Source organism: Copadichromis virginalis, linkage group LG23 (genome assembly GCF_057382275.1).
Source record: "Copadichromis virginalis isolate Kocher_CV1m ecotype Utaka linkage group LG23, C_Virginalis_male_GT1.1, whole genome shotgun sequence".
Lineage (NCBI taxonomy): Eukaryota > Metazoa > Chordata > Actinopteri > Cichliformes > Cichlidae > Copadichromis > Copadichromis virginalis.
The window spans coordinates 11,250,244-11,271,567 of NC_140639.1; the positions used below are offsets into that span (position 1 = coordinate 11,250,244).

The following is a 21,324-nucleotide window of genomic DNA, read 5'->3' on the forward strand; positions in this document are numbered from 1 at the left end:
TATTTTTGTTATTATCATTTTTGTGTGATTGTTAGAGCAAAGAATGAGTGAGGAGGATGCAGAGATCATACAAAAGTGGGAAGACCAGGTGAGCAAATTTGCAGGTAGGGAAGAAAAACCATAACTGTCTGGGTAATTTAAAAAAAAAATAGATTTACACCCATTTCACAGATGCATTGTGTGTTTTTATCATGGACATTCTAAATAGTATTGATATGAACTGATATGCATTTAACAGAACTGACAGGACTATAAACATGCTTGAACAGGAATGATCCTTCTGATCTTTGCTGTGTCTGCACGCCCACATTACCTGGTAATGGTCATCATTTAAAAGGTGCTGCTCAGTAACCAAACATCGTTGTGTTATTTTGTCCTAAATATACAAACCTGTCTCATCTTTGATCAGCTCAGAAAGCTGGACTACTGGATGCTTGTGGATGACATATATATATATGTATATAGAATTTAAGAGGAAGGGGTGGAGGACATGATAGAAACAGACCTATTAGTGAACCAGGCTGGAATAAACTGAGTGTTGCTCCTGTTTCTTTCAATCTGAAATCATGTGTTGGGGTAAGTTTAATGCACTCAGAGCTGATCAGTGTCTTTAAACTGAGCTGCAGATAAAACAAACAACATTACAAAACAGTGTTGTGAGCAAAAATAAATGGATTTAATGAAACTCACTGATTATATTGGTCATTGTTGGACCCTAAATTGTTCAACATATATATCAATGACGTGTATTGTGCCCAACAAATTATACTTTTTCCATTATGCTAATATTTTTCATTCCCAAATTTATTGGATGAGATGAATACTAAAATGAATAACTGTCATAACTGTGGAGCGGTGAGGAGTGTGGACCCAAATGCAGGCACTAATGATTAACTGTGAGTGAGTTTTATTTTTACTGGAAAGAGAAATGCAAACAAAAGCAGGGCATGGCAGTGACTTAAACTAACAAAACCTAAACTGGGAGAAGCTACAAAAGAATAATACAAAGGAACAAAAAGCCTGTGACTAGAAACCTGAGACAGGGAAACACGGAACATGAAGACCAGTGAGGAGAAACATGCAACCTGGAACATGGAGAAATACAACAGGAGACATGCAGTAGAAATGCACACAGAGTGACACACAACTAAGACAACAACATACGGAGACAAATAAGGAGACTGGAACTAAACCTTCACTAGAGTCATGACACCAGGAACACAGGGGAGGCACAGAAACAGAACAGAAACCTCAACCAGGAACTATAAATGTAATACAGAAAACAATAATTCAAAGAGTATAACTTAAACCAAAAAACACTGGCTCACAGACCCAGTACTGCGACAATAACAGCACGCTTTAGCTTGATTGATGAGCTTTCTTGGGGTAATAACAGATGAGAGACTTAGTTGAAAAACACTTGTTAATGAGGTATTCATCCCAAAATATCAAGAAGCATTCCAATACTGTCAAAGGAAGCTAACAGCAGTGGCTAATATTTCCTTTACACCACCTTATTAGAATAACAGGAGCATCCACATGGTGCATCAGCAAACAGTCAACCTTAAATACAGGAAACGGATCACTGTAGGTCAAAGACACAAGACCACAGGACTGGTTTGCTCAGGAGCCACACTCCAATGTAATTTACTTTCCATTCCAGTAGGTGGTGCATCACTACACAACATGTAAGGTGGAGCTGAACAACAAGACAACACTTGTATAGAATTGTATAACATAAAAAACAGTGATCAGTTTTTTATGATACCTTAATCATCTTATGGTACCATATCACACTCATTAGAGCACTTCACTGTCACACTGCAGGCTTACTTGTTGCTCCTAGAGTATTTAAAAGTAGAATGGGAGGGAGAGCCTTCAGTTTTCAGGGGAACCAGCTTCCAGTTTGGATTTAGGAGACAGACGCTGTCTCTACTTATACGATTAGGCTTTAAACGTTCCTTTTTGCTAAAGCATATAGCTAGTTTTGGATCAGGTGACCCTGAATCCTCCGCTTGCTGGGGAATTCCCATGATGCATTGAATGTTTCTTCTTCACTCTGTGTGTTTATACATCTCTCTGCATTTAACTCCTTAGTGCCTGAAATATGATGTATTTGTTAGAAAAGTACATTTCTTTGAAAATGGAGATATTATTGAACCATTTGACAAATTTGTCTAAAAATTAATTACATTTTAATTTCAATCATATTTACTATGTTTGCCCTTTAACAAAATTGTTTAAAAATGTATTGTGTAATTTATTAAGGTTTTCCCTGGGGAAAATTATATCAAATATGTTACACTAGGTGTTAAGAGATTTAATTTACGAAATCAGTAGAATATGTCAGAAACTCCACAGACAAAAACAACTGTGTTTTTGGGATTTTCATGGACTTTTATCGGACAGTTTATTGGATGTGATTTTTTGTTGAGAGAGAAGAAAATTATACTTTTTGTGTTTCTGTGCTTGGAGTGAAAGGAACGGTCTGAGTGTAAAGCTCTTCAAGATGAGGTACAACTATATAGTTTTAATGAGATATAAAGAAGAGAAAAAGATCAATGATGAAGATGAAGAGAGAGCTGAGTATAAAAGCAAAGCTTTCAGTGCACCAGCTGATCTGCATCCCCAGCCTCACTTACGGTCACAAGCTCTGAAAGAATGAGATCTTGGATACAAGCGATGGAGTTTTCTCCGAGGCGGGGCTGGCCTCTCTCTCAGAGAGGGAGTGCAGAGTTCAGTCATTCAAGAGGAGCTCAAAGTAGAGCTACTACACAGCAAAAAGAGCCGGTTGAGGTGGTTCTGGCATCTGCCTAGGATGCCTTCTTTTAGGCAAGGTGTCTTAGACATGTCCCACTGGGAGGAGTCCCCAGTGCGGACATGATGGCGAGCTTACAACCCCTGAATGGCCTGGGAACGCCGGTGTGAGTTGGAGGAGATGGCTGGAAAGCTGGAAGTCTGGGCTTCCAGATAAGCAGAAGGAAATGGAAAGATGGATGAACTGATGAATGGATGGATGTCTGTCTTCAGTTAGTTACTACTTCATACTTATTGTAACTGTCCCTGAGACAGTTAAAATAAAGTTGTTTATTTCATATGTTTCTGTGATAGATTCATGCTTAATTTAGTTCATTTATTTGTTGGAAAGAATACAAAATGTATTGGATAAGATTATAAACGTGCAGCATTGATTGAACTTGAACTGGTTACAAAATAAGGGTTTGTTAAAGATGTAAAGTTTGTTTGAGGTAGAGTTTGTAATGGTCACATGACCAGAGTTTGGCTGAGAGCACAACCCTGGCATTGTGGGTCAGAACTAGCATGGAGCTACAGATGCTGCTACAGCCACAACATTAATGTTATTCTGCATGTGGTCCAAGAGGCACACAAGGTATGGTTTTCATGTATATTGTTTATAAAATGCTGCATACATGTACAGGACATTTTCAGTAATATCTATTATTTTGCATTTTTTCTGTTCTGCTGGCTCAAGACTGTTTATGGACACTAACATGAGAGACTTTGATAAGATAAAAGATATTTATGTTGTAAACTTTGTGTTTTCTTCACTTTTCACAGTGTTTGAAGACAATAAGAGAGAGAGAGAGAATGTTTTTTTTTTCGAAGACATCAGTATGATGCGTGGCCATTCTTTGTTGGACCCCTGTAGTTACACTTATTCCGAGTTTTAATTGACATTCCAAAACTGGAGGCACTTGCTTTGATGTGTCCATGTAATCATGAAGCTCTAAAAACAAGATAATGTGACAATATTTTGTATTTTATGTACCTTATGTTTGCTAATGTGTAATTAGCAGCATACTTATAGTTGTTGTTGAGGTTTATAACAATAAAGATAATTAAAAACTGATAACTTATAGCAAAGTGGTGGGATTAAATAGGCATGCACTTCTTCCCACTCCTTATTGATATGTAAACTGAATCTGTTGGTGTCCGATTTGGGTTCTTTCTGTCTGCTTTCATAACAGCTGGGGTTATTTAATCATGTGTGATATCACTTATGTGTGCTATGGTTTATGCAGCGAAAACATGTTTACAGATGTGTAACGATGTGCAGCCATCAGCATGTTTTTATCTGGAGTTTGGTGAATGTCTATCAACAAACATTTCTTTGAATTCGGTGATGGATCACACGAAGCAGTTTCCTGCTTCACCTCTAAGCATCACGTAGTCTCTCTTATCAATCTACTGCCATACAAATTCTCTTGATGTCTGTTTGCATCATTTACACAACACACTCCCCACTCACTTTAAAATAAAGTGTGTAACTGTGCATGTGCTGGAATATACATATGTATATATGCTGCACGCAGAACACTACATAGGTACATTTATGTTTGTTTCATTTATATTATTTAAGTGTACATGACTCAGCAAACTTTGAGAAGACTGTGGCTGGTGATAATCATCTGTTGTTTTCTGAAGATGACAATAAAACAGAACAGAGTGTATAATTTTTATATTGGGTGGAGAAATAAATACGTTTTATTATTTTGAGCTATTTAAATTAATTTCTAATGCATCTGCAAAGTGACCTTTGTTTGGTGAAGTAAATGTTGTTGTATTTGTATTGTAGGTCTACACTAATATAGTTATACATGAATATTATCTGAGTATATATCATTTGGAAGAATTTATTATTTAAATGTACAGTACATGTTCAAAATAAATGAGGAAGTCACAGGTTTAATGCTGCGGTATATTTTTATTTTCATTTTTGGTTATGCTAACAGAGAATCAGAAATCCTGACATTTCAATAATATACAAGCCAAACTGTCAGTGAATTCTTTACTCCTCATATTTTCTGGATTTCACAATCCCGTCAATCCACTGATGGTATTTTGAGATGTCTGTATAGATGTTGGGTTTATTGGGGTAACTGCAGTTTTCTTTATAGTTGAAAGAAACAACGCCAACAGCCAACCCGTCGCACAGCAGAGGACCACCAGAATCTCCCTGTGAGGAGGAAGAATTTTAATTTACCAGCTTTTATTCAGTTTTTTTATATATTTGCAATCAAGGAGCCATTTTAAACTGAAAGGACAGAAAACATACCTGACAGAATCCTTTGGTTGTTTTGTATCCACCTGCACAGATAACATTGGCAGGAAGACCATGCCATAGTTCCTCACAGACCCTTGGGTTAATGACAGACACGTCCACCACCCTCAGCTCATCAACAGATTCACCATAAGTTTTAGTTTTTCCCCATCCAGCCACCTGACACACTTGGTTTTCTTCAAGGTGTATTTCAGCAGGTGGAAGCTGAATTGTTTGTACCCTTTCATTTAGCTGAACTTTGTAAAGCAGCTGGAGACATGACATGAAGTAAAAAATATAAATATGTTCATACGATAGTTCTTTAGTTATAATTTGAATAATAAAACCACACGAACATGTACTTACTTCAAGGAGCATGATGTCATTACCCTGTCCAACGTTTTGATAATTTTCACGAATGTTTTTGTTTTTAATCTTTATTTTTTGATGATTGTCATTCTTGAGATTGTGGTTGCCGAGAACAACGTATGTGGGGTTGCTGAAGGAGTGATCAATGAAAGGAAATCAACACATTTTCTAAATGCATTTCAGTGACATGAGTTAGAGAGTACAGGAAAAGATGTCTGATTACTCACTCTTTATTACAGTGTGCAGCCGAGACTACAAAGTCCTCAGTGATGAGAAATCCTCCACAAACATGTTGACTCTTGTTGTTCTGCACAGAGGCCATGTAGTGCAAGGAGTTCTCTGGGGCTTTTTCACCATTTATGATATCACTTCCATGTGCTGAAAAAAGGAAATCAAAATGAAGTTACTGTTCCATTAAACAATTGGAGTATAATAACAAAGACTTGCAGTTCTTACCAAGTCGTCCGAGGCATGCCAGAACATGGACAAACAGAAATTTCTGCAGACCCAGCATGATGCCAGCACAAAGGTGAAGTTGTGTTTGTAGGAGTGTCGAGGTGAACCTTTTATACGTCAGTTTGCTTCATTGCCAAATAAGATTATAATCCATCAAATTTGGCATTCAGCCACATCCTTTACTCAGCGCAAGATTGAAACTGGTGTTATCATCATGTTCATCAGCTTATCGGTGTGAAACACACAAATCATGTTTAGTTGTCGTTATTTTAACTCCATTTGCTGCTCACTTTTATTCATGTATTTAAGAGCCTTTGGGCCTCCTGATCATGTGTGATTATAAATCACTTTTAATGGGTGAAACTTCGTCTGTAACACTGAGATTCTTCTCTGTGGAAATCACACTTGGTCAGATTGAATGAGTGGCTGTTTTTGTAGTTCACACTCATTTCTGACTTTCTTCTTTGCTGTCTTTCAGTCTCGTTATGAGGACCTGCTTCTCCTCACTGTGACAATAAATCAGGTAAATCTGAAAACTAAAACCTTCCCCTTGTAGTCAGTTCACTCATCTTCACTCTCTTCACTCCTGATCATCTCAACAAATGAAAACATTTTTTCTTTTCGTAATCGAGTCGGCTGTGTTACTAACACTGTCACAGACTGCCGGCCTGTCCATCATGCACTTCACCTTTCACCCTCACCTGGTTTTCAAGATTTTATTTTTAAAAATCACAATCAAAACATTTGAAAAATAAGAAAAAAAAATCAGGAAACGTGGGTATAGGTAGACCCAGCTGTTCCCCTCGCTGCTCGTCCATGTTAAAGGTGTTAAAGGTGGCCTGCTGGGCCCACAGGCTCTGAAGTCTATGTTTTTAGACTTCAGAGCCATGAAAAAAAGTTTATTGAGTTCATTAAAGAGGCCGGAGCTGGGATCGGTGTGCTGGGGTGTGGGCGGGGTGGGGCTTTTGTTTTGTTCTTCCTCCTTACACACCTTTGGAGCAGGAGTTGCAAATTCGATTCCCACCCGGTATCCAGGAGCGGTCCTGGTTAGACCCCCCCCTACTAAAACCAAGCCCTGAAATGGCGCGGCTACGTCTGCAGCCTGTCCCAGCTCAGACACAAAAGCATTTCACTACATGAAATTGTTTACGTGATTGTTTATGTGACGAATAAAAGGTTATTTGATTTTGTCTCCCAGGTGGATGTGTGGGCAGGTCGTGTCTACCAGGCCTGCCTTGTACACCTGAGAGCTACCTATTCATCAGTGAGTATTTATGCTTGGCCGTGCCTCCGGTTTGCAGCCAGATCCTCATCTTCATTGCTACTCAATTCAATTCAATTCAATTTTATTTATATAGCGCCAAATCACAACAAAAGTCGCCTCAAGGCGCTTCATAGTTACAGAGAAAAACCCAACAATCATATGACCCGCTATGAGCAAGCACTTTGGCGACAGTGAGAAGGAAAAACTCCCTTTTAACAGGAAGAAACCTCCAGCAGAACCAGGCTCAGGGAGGGGCGGCCATCTGCTGCGACCGGTTGGGGTGAGAGAAGGAAGACAGGATAATAGACATGCTGTGGAAGAGAGACAGAGGTTAATAACAGATATGATTCAATGCAGAGAGGTCTATTAACACATTGTGAGTGAGAAAGGTGACTGGAAAGGAAAAACTCAATGCATCATGGGAATCCCCCGGCAGCCTATGTCTATTGCAACATAACTAAGGGAGGATTCAGGGTCACCTGGTCCAGCCCTAACTATATGCTTTAGCAAAAAGGAAAGTTTTAAGCCTAATCTTAAAAGTAGAGATAGTGTCTGTCTCCCGAATCCAAACTGGAAGCTGGTTCCACAGAAGAGGGGCCTGAAAACTGAAGGCTCTCCCTCCCATTCTACTTTTAAATACTCTAGGAACAACAAGTAGGCCTGCAGAGCGAGAGCGAAGTGCTCTAATAGGGTGATATGGTACTACAAGGTCATTAAGATAAGATGGGGCCTGATTATTTAAGACCTTGTATGTGAGGAGCAGGATTTTAAATTCTGGATTTAACAGGAAGCCAATGAAGGGAAGAACAGGATAAATATGCTCTCTCTTTCTAGTCCCTGTCAGTACTCTTGCTGCAGCATTTTGGATTAGCTGAAGGCTTTTCAGTGAGTTTTTTGGACATCCTGATAATAATGAATTACAGTAGTCCAGCCTGGAAGTAATAAATGCATGAACTAGTTTTTCAGCGTCACTCTGAGACAGGATATTTCTAATTTTAGAGATGTTGCGCAAATGGAAGAACGCAGTTTTACATATTTGTTTAATATGTGCGTTGAAGGACATGTCCTGGTCAAAAATGACTCCAAGGTTCCTCACAGCGTTACTGGAGGCCAAGGTAATGCCATCCAGAGTAAGAATCTGGTTAGATACCATATTTCTAAGCTTTTCAGGGCCGAGTACAATAACCTCAGTTTTATCTGAATTAAGAAGCAGAAAGTTAGCGGCCATCCAGGTCTTTATGTCTTTAAGAAATTCCTGCAGTTTAACTAATTGGTGTGTATTATCTGGCTTCATGGACAGATAGAGCTGGGTGTCATCGGCATAGCAGTGAAAATGTATACTATGTCTTCTGATGATACTGCCTAAGGGAAGCATTTATAATGTAAACAGTATTGGTCCTAGCACTGAACCCTGTGGAACTCCATAATTAACCTCAGTGTGTGAAGAGGACTCTCCATTTACATGCACAAATTGGAGTCTATTAGATAGATATGATACAAACCACTGCAGTGCAGTACCTGTAATACCTACAGCATGTTCTAACCGCTCTAATAGGATATTATGGTCAACAGTATCGAATGCTGCACTAAGGTCTAGCAGGACAAGCACAGAGATGAGTCCACTGTCAAAGGCCATAAGAAGATCATTTGTAACCTTCACTAAAGCTGTTTCTGTGCTGTGATGAGCTCTGAAACCTGACTGAAACTCTTCAAATAAGCCATTCCGCTGCAGATGATCTGTTAGCTGTTTGACAACTACTCTTTCAAGGATTTTTGATATGAAAGGAAGGTTGGAGATTGGCCTATAATTAGCTAAGACTGCTGGGTCTAGAGATGGCTTTTTGAGTAAAGGTTTAACTACAGCCAGCTTGAAGGCCTGTGGTACATAGCCGATTATTAGAGATAGGTTGATCATATTTAAGATCGAAGAATTAATTAATGGCAGGACTTCTTTGAGCAGTTTTGTAGGAATGGGGTCTAAAAGACACGTTGATGGTTTGGAGGAAGTAATTATTGAAGTTAACTCAGAAAGATCAATTGGAGAAAAAGAGTCTAACTTAACATCAATGCTAATAAGAGTAGCTGTAGATAATATTACATCTGTGGGATGATTATTGGTAATTTTTTCTCTAATGATAAAAATTTTATTTGTGAAGAAGTTCATGAAGTCATTACTAGTTAACGTTAAAGGGATGGTTGGCTCAAAAGAGCTTCTATGCCATATGTTAAAACAAGATCTAGAGTGTGATTAATCTGTGATATCAGCATGGCTGGTTTTGTACACAGGCAATATTCACAGCCCTCCCTTTTTTTCTCCGTATCCTGCAGATGATGTTCCTGCAGCCTCCGACTAACTCCTCCAGTGACTTAGAGATGGAACAGCTAAGATACTGCACAAGAGGGGCTCAGAACACTGCTACACTCCTCCACATTAAAAGGAATCAGTGGAGATGAAACCTGTTCTATTTCAGTTATGTAACTGTGGCTATGGTTAACAGAAGATCACGTACACACACTGATCTTCAGGAGATGTGCTTTAGAGATATCGCATGCATAAATGCATTCTGTGCCGTGTAGTTTGAGCCTGATTACGCTACAGAAAACTTTATTCAACCATCCCGCTTCTTTCTACTGTAGTTGCTGAACAGACCATAGTACTGTGCAGAAGTGTTGAGCCACTCCTCTTCTTTAAATATTTAAATTAGTGGGTCGCTCAAGACTTTTGCACAGTAGTGTATGTATCGGATATAGAAAGGCAGTACCTTCTAAAGTGTTTGCACGGAAAGATTCTTTACTGTGGAAATACTCGACACAGCCAAAATAACACAAGCTGAACCACACAAACCACATTTTTCAGATCGAATGATGCTGACAACCATGCTGTTTCAGTCTTGGCATGATGTATAGAGCACTTTGAGTACTCGCTATATAAGTGCTATATAAGAATCAGTCCATTTACCATTTATGGAAATTTTTTGAGCTAAATGTTAAAACAATGATGATTGTCGGTTGGTGGTTTTTGGTGTTACCAAATTTAAATTCCTGAGTAGAGGTGTGGAGATGAAACATTCCTAATGCTCAGGAATGTTTACATTCAGACTGCACAAAAAAGCTTCTTTATTTTTGCTTTTTTATTTTTGTAAGCCAGGTGAAAAAGAGCAACCAGCTGTTTTTGGACAGTTTTATAATTTTAGATATTGTGATCACAGATCACGTTTTACAATACATGCACAATGTAATTCAGCATTATTTGCGGCAGCACTGAGATTCAAAAGTGCATCTCAGACAATCAGCCTGTGTGTTTCAGGTTCAGCCTGATCAGCATGTAACAGTTTACTTGTTCATAGTTTGTTTGTGTCACTCTGTATCTCTGCAGATCTGCCAGGAGGAGGTACTTAAAGATCAGTTACACATTACTCAGAGCTACGCTATTTTTATCTAGTTTATCTTCCTGAACATTAAAGCAAAAAACAAAAGTAGTTAAAGTTACTTGTGTTTGTGTTTTTACCCGGTGAGAATAAATGGGCATGAATTTTATTTTTCAGACTTTTCAGAGGAGAAATTTTCTTAGGATTGCATGGAAATCAAATCTTTTTTTATACCCCCTAACACACACACACACACACACACACACACACACACACACACACACACACACACACACACACACACACGCCGGCGTTACATATACTTAAAATGATTCAAATGCAGTAAGTATACATGCTTCATAGTCTATAACTTGTTTATTTTCTGTAGCCCAGAAAATTAAACATTTCAATTCACATAAGACATGTAAATTTTGTTTTATATACTGTATAGCCTGTATGATAAATAAATATGTTGCCAAATAAATATAAAAACCAGAAAGCTACACAAAACAGGACAGTTCATTTACAAACACAAGTCTAACTTAAGTTTCACACTTTTTTGTTAGAACAAATCAAATTGTTAGTTAAATTTACACAAAATGTCAGAAATCTGCAGTGTCATGGACAAAAATTTCAACCTAATTTTTCATGATTTCTTGGTTAACCCTGTTAGGTCATTCCCAAAACTTTCCCCTCTTCCTAAACAACCAAATCCCACGTGTTGCCTTTTTTAAAAATGTTTTTTGACATGGCACATTTTTCCACCAATAGGAAAGAGGTAGCTTCTTTTCCCTTTCTTTACTGTTTTCGTCCTGTCCTTAGAAAATGTTTTATTTTCAACTGTTTCTTCCGCACTAAACGTGACGATAGTATTTAGGAAGAAAGCATCGCTTGTATATATTTTTAAAAACTAGGGGTGGCAAGAGATCATTTTTGGCTGGCCCACGCCAGACTTTTATAAATTAAAATGGATTATATAGTTTTGTAAACTGCCCTAGAGCTCCCTCTAGTGACTCCTTTGTAATATTGCTTTGATTACTTTGGAAAAAGAAAAATTGAGGAAGCAGAAAATCCAAGATGGCTGAACGTAATAAGTATTATTAGCTGATATGGAACTTCAAATGTTGTTGCTTTGGACGAGATTTTTCTGTAAGTACTAGTGATGATAAAATAATAATTGCTTTATTTAAGGTGAGTCATTTAGCCTGGCTGAACCTTCTCAAAAGGCTGGAGATGCACAGACATGTCAACTCTCATATCATCATACTGTAAATACTTCAACCACAAATATATACCACATTTTTTAACTGGTAACCAAACAAACACGTCGTTGAACTGAGGGAGAAAACAGAGACCACAGAGAAGGACCCCCGCCATCCAAAACCTTCTTTATTAAAGAGAAAGTTCTCACCATAGGACTACCACTTTCTCCGACAAAACACTACTTGTTCCTCACTACAGCAGCAACTACACAAAAACATTATCACCAAACACTGCCCCCTAATGGTGAAGACCTTTATTAAATTTAGCTAAATCTGATTACAAGAAGAACCTTTACGGAACAAACACTGATGCTGTTGCAATGTATTATACATATTTACAAATACATATTTAAAAGCAGTGCACAATGATGTAAAGATTTATTGCTTTTTGTTTTATTTGAATTGAACCAATGTTTGAAGTATGTTTTCTCTTTCATAAATAAAATCATTTATATAATAAAATAATGAATAATTGTGGGTAAAAGCTCATCTAATGCAGGAACTGAACATTTGACCCCCTGACCCATTCCTGGCTTAGTTCCTACCCTTTGTGGTCAAACACAACTACACATCAATGTTGTTGTTGTTGTTGTTGTAAACAAAGTGTTTAGATTGACATGGAAAAAGAGTAACCAGCTGTTTTTAAGAGTCTTTTAGTTTTAGATATTAAGGATAACAATCAAGTCTAACAACATAGATCACAATCCAGTCCAATAATATTCTCTAAACTTTGCATTTCTTTTTGTTGAGAATGGGTTTGACCCATAAAAGGAGTTTTGATATGTCTCTATAGATGTTGGGCACATCCAGATACTCATAAATTCTGCGAGGAGGAAATATTATATTTGATTTTGTTTTACTGAGGTGCACCTCAGTAAAGTTAGCTATGTTGCCACCACTACAGATTGTTAGACAGCACACCAGTAAAGTTTAATACGGGGCACGACTCATTGGATAGATGAGGAGATCTGCTGCCCTTGCTTGCTAGAGGTTAAAAGGGTCCCACACCTTTCATGTCCTAGCTGGTGCTTTCTGTTTTTGTTTTTTTTTATCCAAGCCACTGCAAACCAGGTCATTCTACTATTACCCTCAAATCTTATGTCTTTTTGCCAATAATCACCTCTGTCCACAAACAACAGGTGGTGACTTGTGAGAGCGAGGACAAGCATTGTGTAATGCATTTAAGGTAAAAGCAAACAGAATCTCCACCGAGCACATGTTGGAGCCGACAGTAAGCCGACAAAATCCTCATATTACTTAAATACCAAAAAGTAGTCATTCCCTGAACCCAGCATGTTTTTGAGCTTTACTGTAGTACGCTTCTGTTCATCATTCATAGAGCAACAAACAAGGAATATAAAAAATGAAATGTTATGAAACATATTTTCTCATTTTCTGGTAGAAGAATGTGGCTCTACAGTCATTGACCTGTATCCATGGTAACACCTGGAGGCTTAAAATTATATTATGAATATAATTTACCAATTTAAAAAAAAAAAAGTAAAAATGATAAAGCTGTACCAGAAGAGCTGTTCAAGTCTGAATTTGATTACTTCTTTTGATATTGAACTTCAGTTTAATTGGAAAAAACGGAATTAAAATTTTGAGAAGCAAAAAAACATACAAGGATGCAAATATGTCTTTCATCACAGGCAAACTGAAGCGTGGTCCACTACAAAGGCAGAAATAATATAAAAAATTCAGCCTTTTGGCTGTTACAGAAAGAAATGACAAATCAAGTGTGGGATACGTTTGTATTTTTATTTTTGGTTAAACAGATGAAAGAATCAGAAATTCTCACATTTCAATAGTGAAAAGAAAAACCTGAAGTAAACTTTAACTTTAAGTTTTTTACTCAAAAAATGTTTTCAGAACCTTGTATAAGCCGTGAGACCAGTTTTCCCGTGATTCACTCGCGTACGTCAGTTTGAAGAGGAAAAAGAACTCTGTGAAAAGATGTGAAAAGATGTAACAAAAAATTTATTCCACGGTTTTGCATCTTACAGGAGTGGTCAGGTTTAACTTGTCCTCAACAAAATAACATACTACGGTAGGAAAACCGTGTGGCTCTGTTCTACCCTGCTGCCCCATATATCTTATGCCGTGTTAACTCTTTTTCTCTCTCTCCCCCCTCCCGCACCGCATGCACTAATTTGCCTACATCCGTGATGCCCGGTTGGCTATAAACACGAGTCTTTAAGGCACATGTATAAATGGTACTATATAACCTAGTTCCACCATAAACATGCATCTATTTCCTAAAATTATTAATTACACAAACAAGCTTAACAACAGCGAAATATAAATACTAAACATATGAACTATCTTAACTTGGCTCCCACAAACCTCGTTCATCCATTTACGGTATTTTGAGATGTCCGTATAGACGTTGGGTTTATTGGGGTAATTGCAGTTGTTATAGTAGTTGAAAGAAACAACCCCAACAGCAAACCCATGACACACCAGAGGACCACCAGAATCTCCCTGTGAGGAGGAAGAATTTTAATTTATCAGTTTATGTTCATTATGTTTATGTTTTTAAGATTTGTGAACATGAAACCATTTTAAACTGAAAGGACAGAAAACATACCTGACAGAATCCTTTGGTTGTATTATATCCACCTGCACAGATTACATTGGCAGGAAGACCAGACCATTGTTCCTCACAGTTCTTTGATGTAATGACAGACACGTTCACCACCATCAGCTCATCAACAAGTTTACCTTCAGTTTTAGTTTTTCCCCATCCAGCCACCTGACACACTTGGTTTTCTTTTAGGTTTATTTCAGCAGGTGGAAGCGGAATTATTCGTACTCCGTGGCCCAGTTTAACTTTCTCAGACAGCTGGAGACACAACATGAAGTAAAAATGAATCTCGTTAAAGTGAAGTTAACGCCATAACCGCATTAATGCAGCAAATCTCTGTTAGCGAGTTAACGCGGATTGCCCCGTGTGTGAGGCTGCACAGCGTCAATGCGTCAGCACGGTTAGCTCATTAATGCGTTAGCGCAGTCCAGTCCCATACACGGGGCAATCCGTGTGAACTTACTAACGTATATATATAATTTGAATAATGAAACCACAAATACATCATGTGATGAAACTGTTGTGAACATGAGCATGTACTTACTTTAATCAGCATGATGTCATTACCCAGTCCAACGTGTTGATAATTTTCATGGATGATTTTGTTTTCAATCTTTATTTTTTGATGATTGGCGTTCTTGAGATTGTGGTTCCCGAGAACAACGTGTGTGAGGCTCCTGAAAGAGTAATCAAAGAGAGGTAATCAATACAATGTGTTTTAATGACATGAGTCAGAGAAGCAGAAGCAGAAGATGTTTGATTACTCACGAGTCATCACAGTGTGCAGCCGAGACTACAAAGTCTTCAGTGATGAGAAATCCTCCACAAACATGGTGACCGTTGTAGTCCTGCACAGAGGCCATGTACTGCATCGAGTTCTCTGGGGCTTTTTTACCATCTATGATGTGACTTCCATGTGCTGAAAAAGTAAAATAAAGGAAACCAAAATGAAGTTAACGTTCCATTAAACGATCAGAGGACAATAACAAAGATTTGCAGATCTTACCGAGTCGTCCGACACATGCCAGAACATGGAGGAGCAGGATTTTTTGCAGACTGAGCATGATGCCAGCAAAAAGGTGAAGTTGTGTTGGCACGAGTGTGAAGTGAAGGTTTTATACAGCAGTTGCTCTGTCAAGTCTGATGATCACATTTTGACTTCTAACCACATCCTGTTTTTTTGGGCACTTGTATTATCTTTACATTATCTTGTTCATCAGTATTACACTACCTCATCATCCTGAAACACACGGGCTGTTTAATGGTTGCAAGTTTCTCACAGTCTCTCACACCACAACTTTTGTACACAAGCAGGCATGTCTAAACCTTCATAAAGCTGGGTTGTTGAAACATTTTTACACCACTGTTAAAGCTCAAAACAACAATATCCCACTGAGTTACTGATTTCATACTTGAACCAAGACTAATAACATTATGGTACTTGGCTCATAATCTGTCCACCAGCAATGTAAAAACAGGAAGGAGATGCCTTTTCATTTAGCGCCTCCTTGGGACCATTTCTTCCACTGTGTGAACTGTTTATGGAGCGAGGTTCTCCTACGGAAAAGTGGTAGTGCCCTCCTGTATGGAGCTTGGTCTCTTGAATGAATAATATGTAAATAGTGCTTTGGCGGTAAAGAGAGTTTTGGAAAGAATCATGAGTTTGAAGCTGGAAATTGGAGACTGGAAAGGATGTGCAGGAAGATTCAGGATCGAAACTGAAATGTTCCAACAAGTGAAGAGAGTGTGTGGAGAAGATGGGAGGAGCACTGTGAGGAGCTGATGGATGTGAGAAAACGAGAGAGAGGGAGGAGAATGGATGGAGGATGGTGAATATAATGAATCAGGAAGTGTAGGAAGACACAAATGATATGAAATGGAATTCTTTAATAGCAATACATTCTGGGTAGTCGCTACCATGTTGTTGTCCATGCAATACCAAAACAAAGATGGACACCAACAAGCATGATACGATACAGATAGAAGATAAACAATGAGGGAAAGGAGCGTCGTTAGGAGGGTTTAAACACAACGAATGGCCATTTTATCTTTAGGACCTACTGATGCTAACAGTAGTGGTGAGCACACAGCAAACATGTTAAGAATGATAAACTCACATGGAACTTTATGTTTACTGAGAGCAAAGTGGTTTTTCTCATTAACTGAAGAATTAATCACTGAGAGGTGGTGTGCATCACCACAGAAGATGTCTGATTACTAATGAGGCTATACGACATGCATCATAGACCACAGAGTATTTGGTGATTCGAAATCATTGATATACATCACCTCTGGTGTTCTGCAGAGGCCATGTGCTGCACTGAATTCTCATGGGCTTTTTTGCCACGTATAGTTTTACCAAGAAATTGTGGTAGCGTATGCAATGCCATACTCTCTGCAAACATATAGCTCAAAAAGTGTCGAATGAATTCTGTTAAAATGTTGTAGGGGTGTAGAGCGGGGTCATCTTAACAAAGCATTAAAATCTGGCTCACATCCACCGTTGACCGTCTTCAAGGTCAACTTCAAGATTTATTGGTGGAAAACTGAAAAAGAAGCCTTTTAAAATTAAAAGTGCTTAAAAGTAAAAGTGTGGTGTGTATTGTCGACATATAGAAAGGAACACATAAAGACTTAAGGATTTTTCTGGAAACCACACAGCTCCCCTGTGACAGAGGAAGATCGTGACAAAGGAGACTGAGACAATGGCCGTGTTCCAAAATCGCCTCCTATCTCCTATTAATGGCTGTGCCTCATGTTATCTGTCTGAGCTGCTACACCCTTATGTCCTGCCTCATTCTCTCAGGTCAGCAGACCAGATGCTTTTGCTCGTTCCAAACACTCAACGTAAGCACAGAGGTAGGAATAAAGTGCTGCAGTTTGCAGTGCTTCTTACCAAAATAATCCAGTGTAAACTCAGGTTTCAGTCCAGTGGTAATCTCTGAAAATAGGCAGTTCTGATAAGTGAGAGGAGGCTGAAGGAAAATCAGTATATTTTGATATAATGTTACCGTGCCACATGCGTGTGGCAACATTCAGGCATTAATCTAACACAGTAACAGTATTAATTACAGATTCAGCAGAGAGAAGGTGCTCGTTGTGTGCGCACTGCTGAGAAAAAGAAGCTGAGCTCGGTTTATTTCTGCTCTGTTTCATGAAAACTGTGTTAGTGAGGAGCAAAGAGTGGGCTCACCGACACACTCGGCATGAAGACTGAGTGAAGAGTTTCAATACAGAGAGTTCTCTCTCGTTCTGATAACATCTCGCCTCCGAAAAATAAACTCTTCTATTAGCAGCTATTACAGCCACCGCAGGCTGAATACAGGATTTTTTTTCCATGTTAAATTTTGTGCAACTTGCAAGAAACTTTGTGTCATAGACTTTTCAATTCACATTTGCCTGACTCATTTAAATATTCTCCACCTGAAAGTAAAACTCTTATAAATACTTCTGCTCGCAGCTTTCAGTCACCGACTCTTCAGCCTTTTCAGTGAATCCAACAGGTTATTAATGTCTCAAAATCTTTTAAGTCTCAAAATCTCAACCTCTCAAAATCACTGTAAATCAGACACAGCCGTCACAGATATTTTAGAGCTAATAATCAATCAAATATCTTTGCTTTTATGATCCTAACCTCATTGTGTCACTGACACTCAATATTCACATTAAACCACTAGGTGGTGATCTCTGATATATTTTGTGGGCACTGTGTGGCTTCAACCCAGTTCACAGTAATACTGGTAAAACTACAAAATTAATGATGATTATTAAAAAGCACATATGATTAACATGTGAACAAATTGGCAAATTATATTTTTTATTTTCAAAACAACTGATGATTGTTATAACACATTAAGAACACTACTGGCTGTGTGTGTGTGTGTGTGTGTGTGTGTGTGTGTGTGTGTGTGTGTGTGTGTGTGTGTGTGTGTGTGTGTGTGTGTGTCTGCTCAGCGTATAAAGCTGTGCATAACAGTGGACTTCAGTGAATTCAACATTCGCTCAGCGAGAGTTGAGACAACATGTTCTGCCGGAGGAATTTCAGTGTTTTCATCTTGTTCATGCTTCTTTCCATCATCCAGTCAGGTGAATGATGTTTTGTACTTTAATTTACATTACTGATATCTCTCAGTTGGTGTAGGATGTGTGCTCACTCATCTGTTCTTGACTTAAAAATCTGCTGATTTTCTTATGTGACTGGATTTTTTTTTTTGTTTTAGGTCATGGTTCTGAGATTATTGGAGGGAAGGAAGTTAAGCCACACTCACTGCCCTTCATGGCTTATTTGACAAGTAAGAAATCTATGTGTGGGGGGACATTAATCCACCCACAATGGGTCCTGACAGCTGCTCACTGCACTGGGTAAGAACCCGAGGTTCACTTTTCCTAAATTTCCAAATCAAAATATTGCAGTATTTATTTTTAACAGAAGATGTGAAGTGTAATGCTAACTGATATTTTTTCTTACCCAGAGCGTAACTCCTCCTGACAGGCAGGGGCTGCACTAAAATGTTTCATGCTTTTATAAGAACACAACTTTTAAACCTTTCACCTTGAAAATGACATACTACAGTTGTCTTTACTCATTGTGATGTCAAAGGATCTTGTAGTGAAAAAATAGTAAGTGTGTTGTACAGCTCTCTCTCCATGCTTTGACCTTGGGTGCTAACAGTGAAGGTCAAGGTCAAATGCATAGCCAAACTAGGTACTCATGTCCCCTAAGATGTTTGAAGATGATCCATAAACAATTGTGGGCAATTTCAAGTTTGATGTGGCTTTGACCTGATTTTCACCAACATGAAATCAGCTTTAGTTGTTATTTGTGTCTGACATCACACAACGCTTGAAAACTAGCAAACAGACAAACAAACACAAAGAACCGATTACATCCTGCCCTCCTTCAAGTAGAGAAAAATACACTCCTGACCTTTTGATGTAAGTGAAGTGTCATCACTACACTGAGTTTTTCTTTTGCAGAATGAGCAAGGCGATCCTGGGAGCGCACTCCATCGCCAAAGAGGAAGAAGAGTGGAGGCAGGTCCGAGAGGTTGAGAAACGTTTTGCTCATCCTAACTATTTCAATCATAATGTGGGCAATGACCTCATGCTGCTCAAGGTAAGCTGAAAATTCAGTGTCCAGTAGCCGGTCAAGCAAATATACAACAATGAAAATAAGTTTGTTTCTACCTGATAAAGTGCATTTCTGGGTATGTTTATACATGTTTCAATAATTCGCTCCAACTATTTCCCATTTTCCAAACAAAATATATGAATTATTAAGTAGTGACCCAGACTTTATCACAGTGGCAAGTCGGTAACATATAGATAGTCACTGTCAAAATGTAACATTTCTTTTCAACTCTTTCTCAGCTTAAGGAACCAGTAAATACAACCAAGTCTGTAAAATGGCTCCAGTTGGGCAAAATTGTCAAAGACCCTGCAGATGGCACCACGTGTCTGGTTGCTGGATGGGGAATAACTGAAGAGAACCGCACCTCGGATGTTCTCAAGTCTGTCTGTGATTGGCAGACATAAGTGTAACTCTTGTGAATATTACAACTACGCACCTTTAATCACCAGTGACATGGTATGTGCTGGTTCAAATGGCAAAAAAGCAGCGGATACCTGTAAAGTAAGTATGAAGAATGTATATGAGCACGTAATCATTGAGCTCAGCACCATTTTGACGTTTTGACACCTGTAAGTGAGAAAAAAGGTCTACAGTGCATATGTACTTGCTGCAGGGGGATTCCGGAGGCCCACTGCTGTGCGGCTTTCAGCTGGTTGGAGTTACTTCTTTTGGAGCTGGTTGTGGGGACATTTACAAGCCTGGAGTCTACTCGTTTCCCTCAAAGAGGCAACTCAAGTGGATCAAAGAAACTATGAAGTCTTAAAAGTCATCAGGCATCAGTCCACATAAACTAAGCTAGATGACAATGTTTTATGCTTTTATGATGTTTAATCGGCTGAGCTATCACTTCATACCTTTCACTTGACCAGCATCATTTTATTATCTCATTGATTATGTTATATTTTATGGAATCTTTGTCACTGCTGGCTTGCTCTAATCGTTACAGACTGTGCACATAGCAGCCTGTGGTTAGTCCGTTTATGCACACACAAAAGTAAAACAACAGTGAGACTGTCCAGTCTGTCGCCCAGAGACATTCACTATGTCCAGTAAATGAATATGAGGATTTTGAACAGATTTTTTCACAAAGATAAATTTTTAAATATGTTTTCTTGTTTAGTTTTGTTCAGTATTTGTACTTGACACATCCCCTCCCTGCCAAAAGACAAAACAAAAAACAAAATTGATACAAAACAATATTTTACTTTACTTTTACTTTCTGCTTTTCCTACTTTCTAATAAAGCTGAAGTAAAGATATCTTTCCTTCTGTCTGTGTCTTATTTTTTGTACTGTAATTCTCTCAAAGTGTCATGTTTTTACAGTAACTTCTAATTTTCACATCACTAAATCTTAATCTTAATTTAAGAAATCTTTATCAAAAATTGGTAATCAGTCCTTCATTTTTAACCAAATTAAATGTCTTTTAAGCCTAAAAAGGCAGTAAGGCCACATTCTTGATTTGTTCTTTGTCAAACGAGCCCTTTGTGGCTTATTTATTTACATATTTGATGAGGTAAAAATCATTTTGCTTCTCTTACATTTTCAAATAAAATATAGCAGTGTTTTTTTTATCACACTGTCTCATAGGTAATACATTGTGTGATTGTGTGTTTTTTTAAATTGCGATCATAAAAAAACCCCACATAATTAATTTGATTTAACATTTCACAGAATTAACAGGTGCATCAATGATATAATGTTACCATTAATACCGTTACACCAAAATATTTTGCTTTATAGCCTCAAGGTTTTGTCTGGCATCACTGGTTAAGCACTAGCCTGGTTTTCCTCCTATTTTTCTGAAAGAAGATTTTCTGTCAGGGT

The 21,324-nt window shown here is 38.2% G+C and overlaps 2 protein-coding genes and 1 pseudogene across 3 annotated transcripts; 1 reads left to right on the plus strand and 2 right to left on the minus strand.

Moving 5' to 3' along the window:
- Window positions 1-4,717: 4,717 nt before the first annotated feature.
- Window positions 4,718-6,392, minus strand: LOC146680354 (mast cell protease 2-like). Its single transcript, XM_085449453.1, has 5 exons — window positions 5,888-6,392; window positions 5,659-5,809; window positions 5,429-5,561; window positions 5,078-5,332; window positions 4,718-4,978 (listed from the first exon to the last, which is right to left on the minus strand). Exons 1-5 carry the CDS (start codon window positions 5,943-5,945, stop codon window positions 4,811-4,813), a joined length of 765 nt encoding a protein of 254 aa, XP_085305579.1. The 5' UTR covers window positions 5,946-6,392; the 3' UTR covers window positions 4,718-4,810.
- Window positions 6,393-13,528: 7,136 nt separating this feature from the next.
- On the minus strand, window positions 13,529-15,452 carry LOC146680355 (granzyme B(G,H)-like). The gene is made up of 6 exons (XM_085449454.1): window positions 15,375-15,452; window positions 15,137-15,287; window positions 14,913-15,045; window positions 14,372-14,626; window positions 14,128-14,265; window positions 13,529-13,727 (listed from the first exon to the last, which is right to left on the minus strand). The coding sequence occupies exons 1-6, from the start codon at window positions 15,430-15,432 to the stop codon at window positions 13,704-13,706; spliced, it is 759 nt and encodes a 252-aa protein (XP_085305580.1). The 5' UTR covers window positions 15,433-15,452; the 3' UTR covers window positions 13,529-13,703.
- Window positions 15,453-18,370: 2,918 nt separating this feature from the next.
- Window positions 18,371-20,757, plus strand: LOC146680356 (granzyme K-like; annotated as a pseudogene). The gene is made up of 5 exons (XR_014918219.1): window positions 18,371-18,454; window positions 18,589-18,730; window positions 19,346-19,484; window positions 19,739-20,000; window positions 20,113-20,757. The product of XR_014918219.1 is annotated as a granzyme K-like (transcript).
- The last annotated feature ends 567 nt before the right edge of the window (window positions 20,758-21,324 follow it).